Here is an 18,440-nt window from a genome sequence, read left to right as displayed (position 1 = left end):
TAAATTCGTTCCATAAATTCCTGGCATCTTTACAATATAATGCAATAAGGAGGTAAGGAGTCAGTCGTTTTGTCATCACCCTGAGTACTGTTTACAGAACTGCGAGACTGAAAAGAGTGCAGGCTGGTATTGGCTAAAAGATCTTTCGTCTTCTTCAATACCTCTCGTGGTTCGCGTCCTTTTATGAAGCTAAGAATGACATCCATCTGACCCACCAATGTTCCAGTGATGTGGCAGAATGTCTCAAGCCACATAACGCGTTTTAAGTAGTTCTTTACTTCACCTGCAGTGAGAAAATATTGTAAAGATCATGTCAAAACGAGGTTCTTGTTTGTTTCCAGCAATGTTTTATATACATGGAGTCATGGACCACAGCACTTGTGCAGTCGGATTTGCAAAAATAGAATCTGAGCAAAACCGCGTCCATGAATGCCAAGCCTTTTTCAGTGATACAAATGAATTTTCAGGGAAACGGTCTCTTCGGCAAGTAAAGGTTCGTTCGAACCAAAGATTTGTCTCTAACCATAGATTGATTTATTAAATTTTCATCCCTTTTCCATTTGGGACTGGGGTGCTGAGCACAAGTACGCTATACTGTCAGAAATTAACCTGTCTCGGGTGGTGCAGACTCCAAATGTACAGCTTGAGTAATGAATCCTCCATAGCGGTGACTCCAGGCAAATCTCTGAACTCTTGAATAAATGTCTGCATTTTTAGATATTTATCTCCGCTCATTTTTTGTTGCATGTCATAGACAACACGCGATAGCTCGCCCGCTGCAGGGGCGCCAGCCCGAATGCGCGATAAACTTTTACCCCGCTTGTTATCGGCCAGATATGCAATCCATTCTTTTGAGAGCATCACTCGCATTTCTTCTAGTAGCAAACATTCCGCGCTGTCGGACACTTTGAGGCGCGAAAAATCCGAATTGATTGATTCTACATCGTTTACGGACATGCTTCTTCAAGTAGTTTTGTAAACAATCGACACGCAATTACCGCGTTAATTAGGCCAATTAGAACGGGGAGCGTTGTAATAATTGGTTAATTGTTAATTCTAAAATTTTCACGGAAGCAGTATTTTGTTTGCGAAATAATTAAGTTTAATTTTCTCCTATAAAAATATTCAACAATAGTTTCAATAAATAAATGACATGTGGATTTTCTATAAATACGAATTATTGAAATTAATTTATTTTTGGACAAAGGAGTGACTAAAGGTTTAGCAACATAATATACGTCTCAACCAAGACCCCATATCCAACTTCTTTTTTGATCTTTGAACGGATTACTTGTGGGTTGTGGTAAACATCTTGCATTGCCCAGTGATCCTCTGCTTTCTGCTGTAGATATGGCAATGTCAGATAGAGCTAACTTGTTCTCATAACACTCTCCAGAACTTTTCGATCTGACAAGCTTTGTACCTGGTGCATTAGGCCGTCCTCCCGCAAGCCGCGCCTCGGCAAACGTTTTCGTTTTTCCGTCATGCGTGTCATCTTTATTACGGAAAAACACTTTCTTCGACTTCGGTGAAGATGCAGATTTTTTAACATTCCATCTTCGCTCGTCTTGAGACAGACTGTGTATACTATCGTTGCTCTGGGATCGTTGTGTGCCGGAATCTTTCGCAACAGGTCGGAGATTGTCGGGGGCTCCTTGTGCATGGAAAAGAAGACCAGCAGTTCTGGAGACGATATTTTGAGCCTGGTTAGATGTGGCATCGAATGAGTGGTCCGAGACCACAGAATTCGGGCGGTTTTTCCGACGTCGGCGACGTTTAGTGTCGGATGTAGCGTCAAGTGTTAGCGGCTAACAAAAAAAGCAACTAGAATTTAGACTACAAAATTAATCGCTTTAAAGGGCATTGGTATCATAATTAAATACTGATTTTGATAATCTTGTCTGTGAAGATTACGTGAATAAATTATTACTAAGTGCAGACATGATTACCTTAGATGGACTGCATTCTTCAAGGTAATTTTTCTCGTTTTCAATATGTTCAATATTTCCTGAAAAACAAAGCAAGACACATGTGTTATGACGCTACATACTGTCGCATAAACACTTTCAAATATATCACGTATTCTTTGACGTTCTAACGCAACGCTATTGCAAACTTTCATTTAACTTTAAAAACTTTAATATACAGAACGCAATGGTGATTTTTGTCGGGCATTTGTAGTTAATAACATCAAAAGTTTTTGTGTTAGTTTTAGTAGTTCGGGCACGGGGCATCCACGAACATCTCAAGCTTAAAATCTACCAAAATGTTTCTCCGATATATTATAGTTCTTACCATTTTGTTGTCGATAATCAGTACCATTACACAGCACACTGCCATTTTTCACATGTCCATTTCCAACGAGAGTGTGCCTTGCAGGGGGGTCAGTATTTCCTGTTGCGCGGGGGCGCAGTAGAAACCACATGATAATCAGAAACAGAATTTGTAAACACAATCCGACAACATGGCGTTCCACCACCTGAACAGAAACATGTTGAGCGGTTATTTTTGAATTGTTTTTGTGCAATGCAATTACAAACTACGGTGGTAGAAATCTCGTTCCGTATGCACAAACGTACCTCCTGGTTTACGACTTTTAATCTTGAAATGGCTTCATTTAATTTCACTTCCAGTTCTTTAACTCTGCTTGTCAGAGCAAGGATAGTGGAATTTTGTGCTAAATTCTAACAGCAAAAAATTGAGATAGGATTACTGCTAAGACGGTTCAGAACACTGTGAAAGATAAGAATATGAGAAAGGCAAATCAGGCTTTCTTTCATGACGAAGTTGACGTGTTTGTCGAAATATCTTCAGAATGAATTGGTTTACCCTATTATTATCTTATAGCACAAAAGAATGTTACACATACCACTTTGGTAAGAAGCTTGGAGTTTTTTGACAACATGGAAAACTTCTTTTCCATTTTCTTTTGCATTTCATCCATCGACTTTCGGTATCTTTAAATGAAGAACAAATATAATAAGTCTACACAATAAATTTAGATGAATTCTTTAACAAAGAATTCGTCGTTCATCTTAAACTACACTATTTGATACAACAGTCGACTAAATATATATGATAATCATAGTAAGTTAAGCCGCAGAATTCCTTGATTTTCAAAATAACTGAAGTAAAATCATATGTAGCTGGCTGTAAAACGTATACTGGATGATAATTTCATGTGGTACCTTTGACTAAGTTCTTCCAAGAACAAATTCGTCATCGTAACATTCTGCTCCAAAGCTTTAATCTTTCTGCTCAATGTAACAAATATCGATTCTTTTTTCCCATATGTATTTCCATTACCAACGTGAGTTGTGACTGCTTCGGCGTTAATTGTGGGACCGGGATCAAGGTTTGGTGAACTAAAATCCTCCGGATTCCTGGAAACTGTAGCATCTTTCATCTCACATTGCCCTTCGGATAAAGGTGAAAAATCTTGTTCGATTAAACTGGGGTCTGGTAACTCAGTTTGTCTGTGATCTTCATTTAGAAGAACAGCATCTTTCTGTTCCTCAATGGTTTCAACTTTTTCGTTTACTTCACTACCCATTCTGCTATCTTCCAATTCATCCTGTTAAAAATGTAATTTTTACATACGTATACTGTAAGAAACAATACAAATTTTGGGGGTCTACTCACAAAAAAATCATGCCTTAGATTATGAACAGCCATGTGAAAGCTATAGCGTGCAATATCAAACTTCTATGGTGTATATCTACCTTTATGGTGTCTACCTGATGTGCTTCCACTTCTTTGTCTTTACTGCCAACATCTATGTCGGGTTTTTCTATCTCTTTTTCTCCCTCAAGCTGACTTATGGTTGTTTTATTGGGTTTAGCTATTAAATCACGGGCTGTATCTTCATTGGGTTGCTCAGGTTCGGCTCTTCCTTCCTTAGTCTCTGCGTCGGTCAATGTTGTTTTGAGGACATCAACATGTGGGTCGACAATATCGTGCTCCTTGTCAACAATAGGCGTACCCTCGCCGTGTTCATTGGTATCCCTATCTGATCCTTCAGGTACATTGTTATCCCTAGACAATCCCTCATCGACTGGTGTATCCTGATGTGAAGTTGAAATCTTCGGCATCTGGGCTCCACTTTCCACAGTAGAACTTAAAGTTGGCATACTCTCCATCTGTAATGTCGATGAAGGACTGGGAACGGCATTGGGGATAGTCTCGGTGGTGGCTGTGACACAATCGAAATTGTCGCATGATACGGAATTAGGAGAATCTGAACTTGCTTGGATGATAATTTCCTTCTCGACGCCCTCGGGTGGCGGAGTCGGGGGTTCAATCGTATTTGGGTTGTCATTCACAGCCAACGGGGGTTGTGCTAGAGGGGTTGGTGATGAAGCAAAATCTAAATCATTTATTGAACTTGTAACACCGCTACTGATGGTAGCAGAAGGTACACTGCTGCTGCTGCTGCTGCTGACACAGTTATTGCAAGTGCTGCTATGCAACACAGTTGAGGTAGTTGTGCTATCTGGGCTTGTCTGAGAGTCAACGTGAACTGATTCAGATAGTCCACTATCCTCTGACGATGCAGTGCGGCTTGAAGTTGTAGTATCTTCAGGTTTTTGCATTTTTTCAATCGAAACGATGTCGCTATCAACATTGTTTCCAATATCTTTAGAAGACCTCTCGTCAGCTTTACTTTCACCGTCACTCACGTCAACCTCAGTATTTATCTCTTCCTTGTTTCCCCTTGAATCTATCTCAATTTCTTCAGTGAGATTTTTCCGACTCGCTTCCTGGTTCGTCACATTCCCCACTAAACTTTTACTGAAGTTAGCGAAACATGCCTTGGCACGCCTAAAATTTCGGCCGCATACGTTATGCACGATTTCTAGAAAAGCCTGATACGAATGAGGTAAGTACTCCGTTGAAACGCATTCGTCTCCAGGCAAACACGGTGGGTTAGGTGCGTCATCACTGTCTCCATGGCAACTTGCCTCGAAGTCTTCTCGAGGCATAAGTTGTACGATAGTCTTTGGTTGAAGGGGTTGACTGGAGTTGTCTTCAGAATACGTGGTTGCATTTTCAGTCGAGTTGTTTTGTTCCTCTGTTTTAACAAGCTTCTTAGCTGTCTCCTTCACGAAGTTCAGTACAGCATCAGTGGCACTCTTCAGAATGCCTTTGGCCTGGTTTTTATTTTCAGTAGTATTAGATGAAGTATTGAGATCTTCGTCGACGTTAGTGTTCTCGTCGTGAGATGATTCATGTTCTTCGTACTCCTCTACCATGCTGTTGCCATAGACACGAAGTAAGCTCCAAGGACAATAATGTTCTGAACCATGGTGAGTTAACTGTTCAATCTACACGAAAAAAAATTTCGAAAAGTTGAGGTTTAGATAAGCCCCGTTCACATTTGCAATTTTTGCTGCGATTTTGTGCAATTTTTTTTACTTTTGACAGATGGAAACGAGCAAAAAGTTATGAATGCTCTAATGTACAAGTCTCCTTATTTGAACATCCGTAACTTATTCACTTAGTCACTCGTTTACATCCACTAAAAGAAGAAAATCGCAGCAAAAATCGCACCTCAAATTGCAAGTGTAAACGGGCCTTATAAGAGCAGAATTCATTTAAACTCAACACCCCATAAAATCCACACTTAGTATACCTTGATGTACTTTGCAAAAATAGGATCTATTGTGAAAGTCTGGATGGATTTCTCAGGCTTGGCCTCGAATGTCTGCAGTTGACTCCACTCCCTCGTAGGGTATCTTGTGCTGAACGATACTTGGAATTCTTTGGTGGTTGAGGAAAACATCTCAAAATTTGCAAGCTGTAAGGACGTGACTTGGACGTGATCACAAAGCTCAACTATAAACCAAATGTTGGCGCTACATGGGTTTAACATGTACAAATCTTTGTTTTCCAGGAGAATGGAATGTGCATTTTGGGCCTCAGAGTTCTTCTCGGGTATGTTAGCCCCACAATCCACGGAGGCGTAGTTGTTTTGCTTGCGTTCTATAGTCTTTTTCTTCTGTGGAATACCAGGGTCTGACGTTCCTTTCTCGTTGTTTAGTTGAACTTTCTTCTCCTCTTCCTGGGCAAGAAACTTTTGACTCCATTCATTAAAGGAAGGCATATCCTCCTGGGCGGCCCCAAGTGCATCTTGTGAATTCTCAAGCTCCTCTTGTGTGGCCTCAAAACCATCTTGTGTTCCCGGTAAATCCTCGTCAACTTGTAAATTCTGGCTTTTGCTGTCAAGTTGATGTGTTGGTAATTCACTGGCCGGGGGCATCTCATCTAAAATGTCCTTCTTATTTGATGAGATTGCTTTTTCTTCATTAAGACTATAAATAAAGACGTTTGTTACTTAACTGTTTTTATAACACCTTCATCAGGTTGTTCAAAGTTAGTGTATCGAATAAAAACCAATTATAAGAAACTGTGGTAAGGAACACAACAGGTGAATGTGAACAACAATCATTAATCATGTGGTCTGGAATGATTCTTTGATCATGTGACAGGATACACTGTGGGGGTGCAATGCAAAAACATGTAAGATGACTTATTTTTTATAATTGGGTTGAATATTGAGTTTTCATATACTTGTCCTTTAGGAGACTTTCTAAATTTGTTCCACACAAGATCCTTTGAATATAGCATTCCTCAGGACTTAAGTATGAAACTCTTGGGTGCTCTGAGTTGTTTTTAAAGCTTATAGGTTTATAATGTTTATCCTGTTCACTATGCTCACACACCCCACAAAAATATGTAAAAAAAGTACCACCATTTTTAATCCAGAATTTAATTGCAGGACAAAATTAGACGTTCACATGGAGTAATGTTGACAGCTGGACAAATTTAGCACTGCAACTCCCAACTCCCATAATTACAAACCTAAACTGTTGATTTTCAGAGAGCTCAACATTCTCAACTCCTTCTGGAATCTGCCTTTGCTCCTCCCTATCTTCAACTTTTTCCAGTTCTCCACCATCTTTATCACTGGCTTTTCTGGAGGATATTTCTGAAATGTTATCCTTGTTTCCTGTAATTTCCACTGCAATGTCTTTATCAGCAGCATTACTAGAACTGCCCACCTAAGTATATAGACCTTGCTTATTTTGGTACACTGGTTCAGGCACAGCTGCTGCAGCATAATTATTAAATACTAAATATGGTAATCATTATACTCTCCTGACAAAGGCCCCTAGGTCAAAACATTTAGAAGTGTTTCTGTTTATTTTAGGCAGGTGTTATACCAAATTTGAAGCAAAGTTATGTAATTAACCAAGCATTTTTTTAATTGCATAGCTAGTTTCCTTCCACTGAATATATTGATGATAACTTATCATTGCTTTATTTATAAAGTCAACATGAAAATACCCCCCTTGAATACATTAACTGGCAATGTATTATAATTTAATCAGCCTAACACCAGATGATTGTATTTGCCTGTGAAGGAATACTACTAGCTAGCAGGAACAAAGGTGAAAAACGTCTTTGGCCAATCAGCGCTTTTGTTGACATTTTTATTATTAACCAATCAGAGTCTTCGATTTTACGCTACCTCCGCTAACACACAAGAAATTTACTAGGGGTATAGTATGTTGAATTATGCCTTTGGGGGGACAGGATTTTGAACTTTTTTGATTAAATACAACGGAATATGAAAAAATATTCATTTATCTAAAAATCTGTCGGCCAGATTTTCGCTTTAAGGTCTAGTGTTAATACTATCGACATTTGAACAACGACGTACGCCCTACGAAAAGTATGCATGTGCTTCCAATCAAAATTGTGTTTGCATAATATTAAATATATTAAAAATAAGTTAAATAACTATGCAATGTTTTGATATTTGATGTGCCAGAAGAGATGTGAAATTTAACACAAAATTTATGAAGCAGCTTCACAGGAATTATCTAAATTTAAACTTACGATTTCGTTGCTTTAATTCTGGGGCGGGTGAGCGACAGACCAAGAGGATATTCGAAAAATCATATCTTGAATGTCTCCTTCGTTGCAAGACTGCTCTGTGTGAATATCGCCGTCGTCATCGTCCTCATCGTTGTCACTTGTGGTATCATCATCTTCATCATCGCTATGTTCATTGTCGTCTACACTCTGCATTGTACACTCTGTGACTGTCTTATTTGCTGTGTTACCAAGTTTGGTGATCTTCAACTGAAGGAGACTCATGCAAACGGAGCAAACACTGATCTTAGGAAGATTACACTCTACGTGAAAAGAATGCCCACAGCCGCGAAAAATACGCCACAAATGACTGTCACGGTCGCAGTTGATCTTGTCACATTTGCTGTTTGAATGAGATTTATGGTAATGTAAATCATTAATTAATTCTATCTTACAAGGAACCTAACCCTGACTTAGATGTTTTGCATTTGCTTGTTAACATATCAAATAAATAAAAATATCAATTGCCATAAGGTAAGACTATATTAATACAGTCTTTCCTAAGCTTACTGTGCAATCAACCATTTTACACTATAAAAATGCCCTCAATCAAAGGAATGAACTTATTATTTCATTACTTACATTTGAGGGTTAGGAGGTCTTTCAACTGAAGTGAATCCTAGTGGCAAAATTTTACTGGTAACAATCTTGTTGCCAAACAGATTTGGTAATTCCCATTTTGTTATATCCTTTCTTTCACCTCGAGCTCTTGGGATCAACACAGCTTGGCTGGGATTGTTATGTAGCAATTCAAACTTCTTTGTTAGGAATTCTGCTGCTTTGACTTTCAGTTTACTGATGCTTTTCCTGCTGAAATCTAGCTTTCTTGGAGGCACAAAATTTGACTTAAACATATGCATCTCATGTTTACACACATCAATCTCTTTAGCCTTTCGACTAATTTGATCAGCATTGTCAGTGGAATTAGTTCTAGCACGAAGGACAGAATGAAAATTTTCAATGGGATATTCGTCAAAGGCTGCCAAGGCATTGTTTAACGTATCAAACATAGGGTGATTGTTCTCTTGCCAGTACATAAATGCTGAGAGTTTAACCAGCAATGCTTTGTCATAATGTCGACGACGGAACACCATACACATAATCCAGCAGCGTAACAATGATTTGCAATACAATTGGTAATCATTACATTTAAATATCACAGAATAAATACTTAAAACCAAGGGCACATAATTGTCGACCAGGTTGATAAGAGTAAGGAATTCGACTTCTTTACAATGATAAAAAATTGAAATGATGTTTTCCCGAATTAGAGTCCATCCACCATATAGCACTTCCAGTAGCAGGGAGACTCTCCAGGGCTTTGGCTTTTTAGCTAATTTAGCTTTCTTTCCAAACAGGAAGGAGTAAAGTTCAGCAAATATTGGATGGAAGTACTTCACAACACATTCTCTGGTATTCAAAGAAATGTGCAAGGGACCTATTAATGGAACAACGTTTTGGACAATAGGTGGTAAAGAAACTTTGGCTGAGTTGTATACAAGTTGACGCATGAAAAATTGGGTTGGCCAGTCACCCATGAATGGTGCTAAGAAACTGTCAAGATAGATTTTCAAACCATTATCGAGCATGTGCTTAAAAGCTGTGAGTAGATCATTAAGTGATTTGAGAGGCAAATGAAGGCTGTCCACAAGTTTAGTGTTGTCCATACACCTCATCTCCTGTATTTCAGTTTGTTGATAATCATGCAGCAAAAGTCTGCGTCTTTCTTCCTCCGGGTCAAAATATTTGGCTACTACCCAATCTGGGTTTGTTGTTGAGTAGCTTTGGGATAAGCTTGCCATTTCCTTGTTTAAAAGTTTAAACAAGGTATCACACTGAACTGGAGAAGGAGGCAGCAGAGGTGATTTGTGATGTTCTTTTGAAATTGCCTTAACATTCGAGAATACTTTTACCAAAAGTGTGCTCATGTGGACTGCTTCGGTCTGTGATTTTGTTTCAGGGCGATGCTGCGTATGTATATTATGAAAGTCGTCAATGCAAATAACCAGAAACTGCTCATTGTCCACAACTTCTTGAAAGAAAGTTTCCACATTGCCAAGGTGAGAAGCAGCAGATAATTCTGATGCCATCTTAACAGTCCGGGGGTGTGTTGCCACTCCTAGATTCCGTAGTGATGCTAAGCCTTGGTCACTTATCCCAAATTGTTGGAGTGTTCTGGCAAGAGTGACTTGAAACCAATTAGCCTTTTGGGATTGTGAAAACATCATGATGTAAATCACCACCATTGTTCTCAGTTTTGTCAGATGCTTTCTTTCAGCAGACATTCTTGAAAGACTCATTGCATTGCACAATTTGTTAAAAAGCTTTTCAGCTCCAATTTGAAGACAGACCTGCTCAAATTTATCTGGATCCATCTCTGGATAAGGATTTGAACTCTTAAAAAAATGTGAACTTATTTTTTCAAGCTCTTGTTTCATGTCAACATATTTTGAAGCCTGTTCAATTAATTCTTCATACTCACTGGGAGAAATGCAAATGCATTGATCAGTTTGAATTTCTTTCTCTAGACATGTTGTTGCAGGCACAGTCTGTTCACAGTCACTAAAAGAATATAAACTAGGGCTGTTCAGACTGATGGTTGATTCGTGTCCTGACTACATATCTGTGTACATGTTGTGTTTACTTCTACATCAGCTGTCATAGATGGTGAGTAAGAAGCAGTATGAGCATTTGTTTCTGTTATACTTGATATGCGTGTGTTAACTGTAGTTATACTTGATATGCTGGGCTCCATCTCATTATCCACAATCTTGTCTACTGCTCCAGGATTTTTGAACAATGCTGCAAGCTAAAAGTATTTTCAAATCATTATGGATGAAAAGAGTAAAATTGAAATTTGAGAATTAAGATAAATGGCAATAAATTACAGTAAACCTACCTTGTTTTCTATTGTTGTGTGATCATTTTCTTCTAGGTATTTCGTAAAGCAACGCCTTTTAAGACATTGTTTTAGGCAGGCAGTGCAGACGTTTGTTACAGATGGTGTTTTTAAAACATGTTCTTTTTTTAAAAAATGCTCAAAAATATTGGCTAGATCTGACAAGCCATTCCTGCGAAGGTTAATAAATTGAACGTCCTTTTCAGTTTTCCACTTTTCGTGAAGGAAACGATTGCTGCAGACTTTCGAAAACTTAGGCATTTTCAGTGAAGTTGCATGATTTTAAAAAAAGGTTTGTGTTTTCGCGCTCTTTACTTTAGCTAAATATGGAATATTTTAAAGATCTTACAGTGCATGGTCTCACTGTCTGGTCAGTCACAAGCCGATCGAATGTTTAATATTATTGCAAAGAACGTCTATAAAACTTTTCCCCGTTTAACTTGGCCTAAAATCAAGGGGTATCTTATATTATTGTAGATATAATTGTTGTTTTTTAGAGGCCCAAAAACCAAGACCAGCAATTATATAATAAACCCTTACTCGCGGCGTGCGTACGTCGTTGTTCAAATGTCGATAGTATTAACACTAGACCTTAAAGCGAAAATCTGGCCGACAGATTTTTAGATAAATGAATATTTTTTCATATTCCGTTGTATTTAATCAAAAAAGTTCAAAATCCTGTCCCCCCAAAGGCATAATTCAACATACTATACCCCTAGTAAATTTCTTGTGTGTTAGCGGAGGTAGCGTAAAATCGAAAACTCTGATTGGTTAATAATAAAAATGTCAACAAAAGCGCTGATTGGCCAAAGACGTTTTTCACCTTTGTTGCTAGCAGGTTAATGCACAGAAAATGGGGGCATCTTGACAGCTACTATCATAAGACAGGTTAAGTACAATTGACTATTATTTTACCCTGATTTTGGCATTGGATCACAATGAAAGGCTGGGCATGTCTAGACCTAACACCTTATTGACCAATTATTTTATTCAATGCCAATGGCTAGGCACATAGATACCCCACCTCTATCTCCTTTTGGTTTTCACCAGCTGATTTAGAATCATCAATGTTAGAAATAGATATTTCCACGTCAGGAATTTGTTTTTCAGTTATTATTTGATGTTCTATGGAAGACTCTGCATCTCCCCCTGAGACAGTTGATATTACTTGTGTGTCATCCCAAGGGGTGGCTGGTGCAATTGCAGGTCTTGTCACCAACGTATTTAGCTCTACAATGTCATGAATAATGGTCTGTGTCTGATGAATTAATGCCAAATGAGGAGTAGCCTTTTGTTCGGTGAAGCCAATATTTTCCTAAGGTTAAAAAAGATTTGTAATGTATCATAAAGATATAATAAAAATATTATTATTAACACTGTTATTGCTAACTCAGCTGGAGTAAAAAATCTGTACATATATTTGTACAGTCTGTTGTTTAAATATTTTTTTGACTTTGGCTTGTCACATTGTGTAATTTAATCGATTAAACTGGGTCAAATCAGGCTTGACCAGAATCAAACAAAGCAACCAACCACATGCTGACATTTGTTTGACAATGACAACTAATGAATACTGATATTAATAATAATGTAAATACCAAGTGGTAAATGGTGTATCCTAAGTATTGTATAAAGAAATCATCAAAGTAGTCTTGGTTATGTGAAGAATATCTTCTTCCAAATACTAAATATATAGCATATCGCTTTTCATTTGCATTTAATCCAAATGATTTGTTATATAATGATACATCAATATAAGCAAACATATCATTTCATTTCAAACAATATGTCTAGGAGACGTAACACTTCGATGCGTACTAGAAATGCTTATACTAAAAGCCAGACCCTTTGTTATAGGTCAAATTGCAAAAAGCTTCGAAAGATTTTAGAAAACCGAATAAAAATATATCTGCGACTGTAATTGTGACAAATGTTTAACCACAAACCACAAAAGAAAGCTAAAAAGTGAATGATTCACCATCGGTTATAATTAAATTGCTTTAATTAACAAGTTAGACAACCAGAATTCGACTTCAGATATACCTTTTCTGTGGACAAGCTTTCTATGTCTGATTCAGTTTCTTGCGTAACAGGATCGCCTCGTAGTGCAAACCTAAGATTGGATACAAAATATACTCAGTGAAATTAAATTAATCCGAGATTATTTCTAACGTTCTTTCCCAATTGTACAAAGTGGAATAATATATATTTGTCTCCCTCTCAAATAAGAGGTCTAAAAACTTGAAAGTATAAAAATTATCGCCATCTTACCAACATAGTAGAAACGTCAACCATAACTGTATGCAACGACAAAGCTTACTCGCCATTTTAAAGTGTGATTTGTTGCCCGCTTGGCCAACATAATTCTTCACAATATCATCTTAAATGAAAGGCAGGAAGTGTATAGTCACTTCGAATAAGTTTACAAGTCCTTTGTACAGATTTTTCATTCATTTTTGAGCTAAAATATGACGTGTTTGTACATATGATAATGTATTAGTATTTGTAATTTTGTAAATTTGAGATCTTACGAATCCAGTTAAACCAGAATCAAAATCCCGGGGGGAGGAGTGTGAGGAGGAATATTAGCCTTTCTCACGATGACGAAATCCGCCATTTTTGGGGCACTTTCAATTTTCTTAAATCCGTTTAAACAATAATAGCAATGTAAGTAAGAGGCATTTTTTAAGAGTCCATAGACCATTTGAACAATATATTACGCCTAAAATTAAAGACAGCCGCCCTGACAAGATCTTGCGCTCACAATTTAAAAAAAAAGTACCCCAAAAATGGTGGCACATTCGTCATCGTGAGAAAGGCTAATTGGGTCGCATTAAATAGCTGACGGAGAGTGGTAGCCAACGGGGAAGTGGAATGTGAAAAAAGCCTACAAAAAGCCTACGAAATTGTTTTCTAACAACATGAGCTGTTGTATTTCTTCCAACAGCAAACTGGGTAGTGACAGGTTTGATTGGTGCCCACGTATTTTGAATATTTTTTTGCCAATAAAGGTGTCTGTTTTCTTGTCTAGTCTTTCTACCAACATCTTTATAATCGAACTGCACCCATACTGTACCAATATTGCTGGAACCATTTGTCAAGCCATCATCAATTCTTACGTTTATGAAAATTTCAGTTCTCTCACCTACGGCAATATGGAGTTTGGAAATAAGTTGCTTTGTCTTTTTTGGCTCGTTTGGAATTTGCCTCATTATTCTTTCTTTGAGTTCCCTGCTTCTAGCGCCTATGACACTATCCTGAGCGTCTATTATATACTTTGCACCTGTCGCTGTTGAATAAACTTGGTTGTTAAACTCATCCACGTACGCGTTTTGTATAAATAAATGGGGCGCATGTTTTGGAGAGTTTTGCTCTAAGACTACTCTTTGTTTGATTTTAGAAATATCGTTTTCAGTATGATTTCCTTCCCTTAATCTACTTAAAAGTTCTGCAAATATCTTGCTGTCTCTTTGTCGCATTATTGTCTGTAATTCAAACATTCGAAAGTGTTGTTTCCATAAATTTGGAGTGAGAACACCATATTCTGAATTATGAAAATTATCGAAAATGAAACTGTCCATGACGGGCTTTAATTGAAACAAATCACCAATTGCAATGATGCTCACACCACCAAAATCTTCCTTACTACCTTTGATGTCCTTTAATCGATTATTTATTTGCACATTAAACATACTGTTTCCAACCATATAGATATTTCATCTAGTAATATGAGTTTTACATGCACCTATTTGACATCTTAAAGTGTTTAATCTGTTAGAATCTAGTGGTCTATATTTTTTTAATGACTGATTTGCAGGTATTGCAAGTGCACTGTGTATTGTATTGCCCTGAATAATAAATGCAGCTTTACCTGTCGGGGCTAAAAGTAAAACATTAATCTGTCTGAAATCTTCACCAGCTTTGCTGTTATACAGGGTGTATCAAAAAAAATGTCCCAAATGTAAAAATTCCGTTTTTCAGGATATTTTGCAGAATTTGGCAAATTTTTGTGTTCCTAGAGATAGTTAAGACTTATCTGGTATACCTAGGCCAAGTTTGGTTTTTCAGTAACAAAATTATGTTAACGGGGGGGTGGTCCCTTTCAACTGATATTTAGAGGGCTTGCGCGCGAAAATGTGAAGCTGAAATTGAGATATTATTTAGCTGTCTAAAAGTAGGAAAGCTTTTTAATAAACTGTCAAAGTTTCAGGAAAAATAATGCATACTGGGAGCAACGCGCGACCCCTAAAGGTGACAAATATTTCATTGCGCGCAGTGGATTAAATGCATCGTTGATTTTAACGTGACCGATCTCATACAAGGTGGGCAAATGAATAAATTAAATTGAGAAACTGAACACAAAAACAAAGCGATTTATTCGGGATGTTAATCCTCAGCATGTCCACCATTTCATTCTAAGCAAACTGCGGCTTGTCTAAGCATACTAAACACTGAACAGCGAACCATTTGTCTGTCCATTCACCTAGATTTGCCGGTGGTAGCGTAGGCGATTTGCAAGAAAGAATTTCGAACGAAATGGATAATTTGAGGCAGGGCAGACAAATGTGGTTCTCCGTTCAGTGTTTACCATGCTCAGACGAGCCGCAGTTTGCTTAGAAAGAAATGGTAGAAATGTTGAGGATTAACATCACGAATAAAAATCTTGTTATTAAATCGCTTCGTCTTCTTGTTCAGTTTCTCGCTTTAATTTATTCATTTGCACAGCCTTGCATGAGATCGGTCACGCTAAAATCAACCATGCATTTAATCCACTGCGCGCAATGAAATATTTGTCACTTTTAGGGGTCGCGCGTTGCTCCCAGTTTGCATTATTTTCCTGAAACTTTGACAGTTTATTAAAAAGCTTTCCTACTTTTAGACAGCTAAATAATATCTCAATTTCAGCTTCACATTTTCGCGCGCAAGCCCTCTCAATATCAGTGGAAAGGAACCACCCCCCCGGTAACATAATTTTGTTAATGAAAAACCAAACTTGGCCTAGGTATACCAGATAAGTCTTAACTATTTCTAGGAACACAAAAAATTGCCAAATTCTGCAAAATATCCTGAAAAACGGAAATTTTACATTTGGGACATTTTTTTTGATACACCCTGTAGTATTTTAATGCGGCTTGATAAATTGATTTTGTAAGAGGTGATTTACCAACTCCTGCACCTCCACTAAGGAATCCGTAAAATGGTTTATCTGAAGTCTTTATAAGATGCACTATATGATAAAAGAATTCCTTTTGTTCTATATTTAACATTTGGATCATTTTTCTGTATTCGTTGTCTGGTAGTTCATTTTGAACAAGGGGTTCATTATTTGCCGCTGCAGAAGGAATTCCAATGTCGTGTGATAAGTCATAATTTTCGTTAAAATCAGGGTTTAAATCAATAGTTCCTTCATCTAGATCTTGTTGTTCGGTCTCTTGAGTCAATGGTGCAAGATAGTCAAATTGGTCTTCTTCATGGTCAAAAGCTGAATCTATTTGTTTTTGGGCGTTATTCAGTTCGTCATTACATACTGCTTACATACTCATTTGATTTCTTATTGAATCTTGTAAAAATAAATAATTTTCTTCATAAGATGAATATTCTCCAATTAAATCAGTTTCTTCATTTCTCCACGGTGTAAAAAACATAATTGATTCTCTAAAATGTTTCTCTGGATGTGTTTCTTTATTGAACCACACACATCGTATGATTCTCGCTTTTGATCGTTTTTTTGGGCTGTCGTTTTTCTTTCGTCTTTCAATTTTATCGTTTGCTGTTTTGGAGTCGTCAGAAAGGTCATCATCATTATTTTCATCATATGAAATTTCTAATGGCAGATCATCAATATCTAGTTTCGAAGCGGTTTTTTTGTATGATTTTTTATTTACACCATCATACCACGCTGCCCAATCTGCTAAAGTTACTTCTTCAAGATTACGGGGGCGTTCAGTGTACCTCTTCAACATTCCACTAAAGTGTATTTCCTCACAATCATCGGGCATTTTCTCATATTCGGAAAGTGGTTTTAGCAACTGAACTCTTTCGTTCGGTGGAGAAGTGTTGATGAAAATTACTTCTCTCGACGATTTCCTCATTGGTAACTGTAAAATTATATACACAGCTTCCTGGGCACTAATCTCGACACTATTCAAGAATTTATTACCATGATGTCTCTCATTTGCTGCTTAATACTGGCATTACCCTGCTTTGCTTCAGCACATGCTTTGCGTAATAGTTCACTCATTCCCTTTTGTGCTTTGGATATATATGAAACAATATAAACTGCACAAGCATATTCATCAAGAACATATTGAATGTCCATATTTGCTCTCCAGGCACTCAAACATGTAGAGTTATAATTGTTTATTCTGAGTTCATTCGGTTTTCGTTTCAAAAAGATTGTAGTGCAATTGATTTGAGAGACGAACGAATTGCAAGTATGTAGTCTTGTTGAGATACATTTAAGAGATGTAATAGTTCTTCATGGCTCAGAGTATTATCACCTTTCATGTCATCTAACTGTTGCTTTAATTATTGCTTTCCACAAGACTTTTAATTGTGTAATACGGCTTTGAGGAATGCCGTCTTCCAAAGGGTAAAGAATTGTTGTTGAGTTCATTGGGGGTTGTGGATAGTTAAATCTACATTCCTTCTTTACTCGTTTTCGACAAGTATGTGAATGTTTGTGAGTTTGGCGATTGACAAGATTAACTAGATCGGATTGGCCACTTGGTAGTTGACACGTGATTATTTTATCAACAAACGATACCACATCATCATCTGCAGCAACACCAAATATTGGGGAATTTTCTAGCCATATCAACATATGAATATGAGGTGAACCTCTTTGCTGATATTCAACTCTATAAAACCAATCACTAATTTTTCCCAAAGCAGCAATATTGCTCATTAAGAACTGTCTTAGAAATTTATTAAATTGATAGTGCCTAGCACAAGTCACTGGGTCGCTTTGAATGAGTCTGCATTTCTCTTCCCAACTCATATTCTCTAGTTCATCATCAGTGTATTCTTTGTGATCAACAAGATGACCTAAAATTCGAAGGAGATGTAGCCACTTTGTTTCAGCAGATGAAAAGCTACAATTCAATGTTGCAGGACCTAATTGTCTTATCATAGCGAACAAATCTTTCTTAGCTTTTTCAAAATAAGGTGGCGACCCTCGTAGAGCTCGTAAAAATTTAAAACCTTCATCGTGATGGACAATACTTTCTAAAGTACCTGCTTGCTTCAATTGATCAGCTGTTAAAGATGTATTTTTTCTCTTAGATTTTCGTAATGCGATTTGTGATTTACCCAGAAGTATTTTCATCTGCAGTTTTTTTGTCTTAAAGAATATGTTTTCCATACACATTGCTACCCTTTTGTTAGACCTTCGTAATTCTGATTTGCAAATGTCACTGTAGAAAACCTTTATTTTGTTTTTTGGTCTTTTCTGTCCAAAAAATATTCCAGGGTAGGCTAATTCCTCCGAGTATTTATCGCGAAATATGCTCAGTGGTATGGAGCCTTCACTTGGTGCTATACTATAGATAGTTTCTCTTTCGTCATCTTCAATGAAATCTGCAGGGGTTAACATACTATCAGT

The 18,440-nt window shown here is 37.4% G+C and overlaps 1 protein-coding gene and 1 long non-coding RNA gene across 3 annotated transcripts; one reads left to right on the top strand and one right to left on the bottom strand.

Moving 5' to 3' along the window:
* Positions 1-1,089: 1,089 nt before the first annotated feature.
* On the bottom strand, positions 1,090-13,493 carry LOC114519161 (SUN domain-containing ossification factor-like). 2 transcript variants are annotated; one of them, XM_028539236.1, is made up of 12 exons: positions 13,109-13,493; positions 12,881-12,950; positions 11,862-12,152; positions 6,862-7,061; positions 5,633-6,311; positions 3,723-5,324; positions 3,189-3,574; positions 2,870-2,957; positions 2,580-2,684; positions 2,296-2,479; positions 1,950-2,008; positions 1,090-1,808 (listed from the first exon to the last, which is right to left on the bottom strand). In XM_028539236.1, exons 1-12 carry the CDS (start codon positions 13,162-13,164, stop codon positions 1,242-1,244), a joined length of 4,287 nt encoding a protein of 1,428 aa, XP_028395037.1. In that variant the 5' UTR covers positions 13,165-13,493; the 3' UTR covers positions 1,090-1,241. The 2 variants fall into 2 exon arrangements, with proteins under 2 accessions (XP_028395037.1, XP_028395039.1); XM_028539238.1 differs by having other exon boundaries at positions 3,738-5,324; positions 13,109-13,492.
* LOC114519164 lies at positions 9,459-10,537 on the top strand. Its single transcript, XR_003686551.1, has 3 exons — positions 9,459-9,540; positions 9,629-9,799; positions 9,899-10,537. It is a non-coding gene; the product is annotated as an uncharacterized LOC114519164 (long non-coding RNA).
* Positions 13,494-18,440: the final 4,947 nt, after the last annotated feature.

The sequence above is a fragment of the Dendronephthya gigantea genome, unplaced genomic scaffold (assembly GCF_004324835.1).
Source record: "Dendronephthya gigantea isolate DGI-Jeju-01 unplaced genomic scaffold, DenGig_1.0 000012F, whole genome shotgun sequence".
Taxonomy (NCBI): domain Eukaryota; kingdom Metazoa; phylum Cnidaria; class Anthozoa; order Malacalcyonacea; family Nephtheidae; genus Dendronephthya; species Dendronephthya gigantea.
The sequence above is the reverse complement of the archived record's forward strand: the minus strand, read 5'-3'. Positions and strand labels throughout refer to the sequence as shown.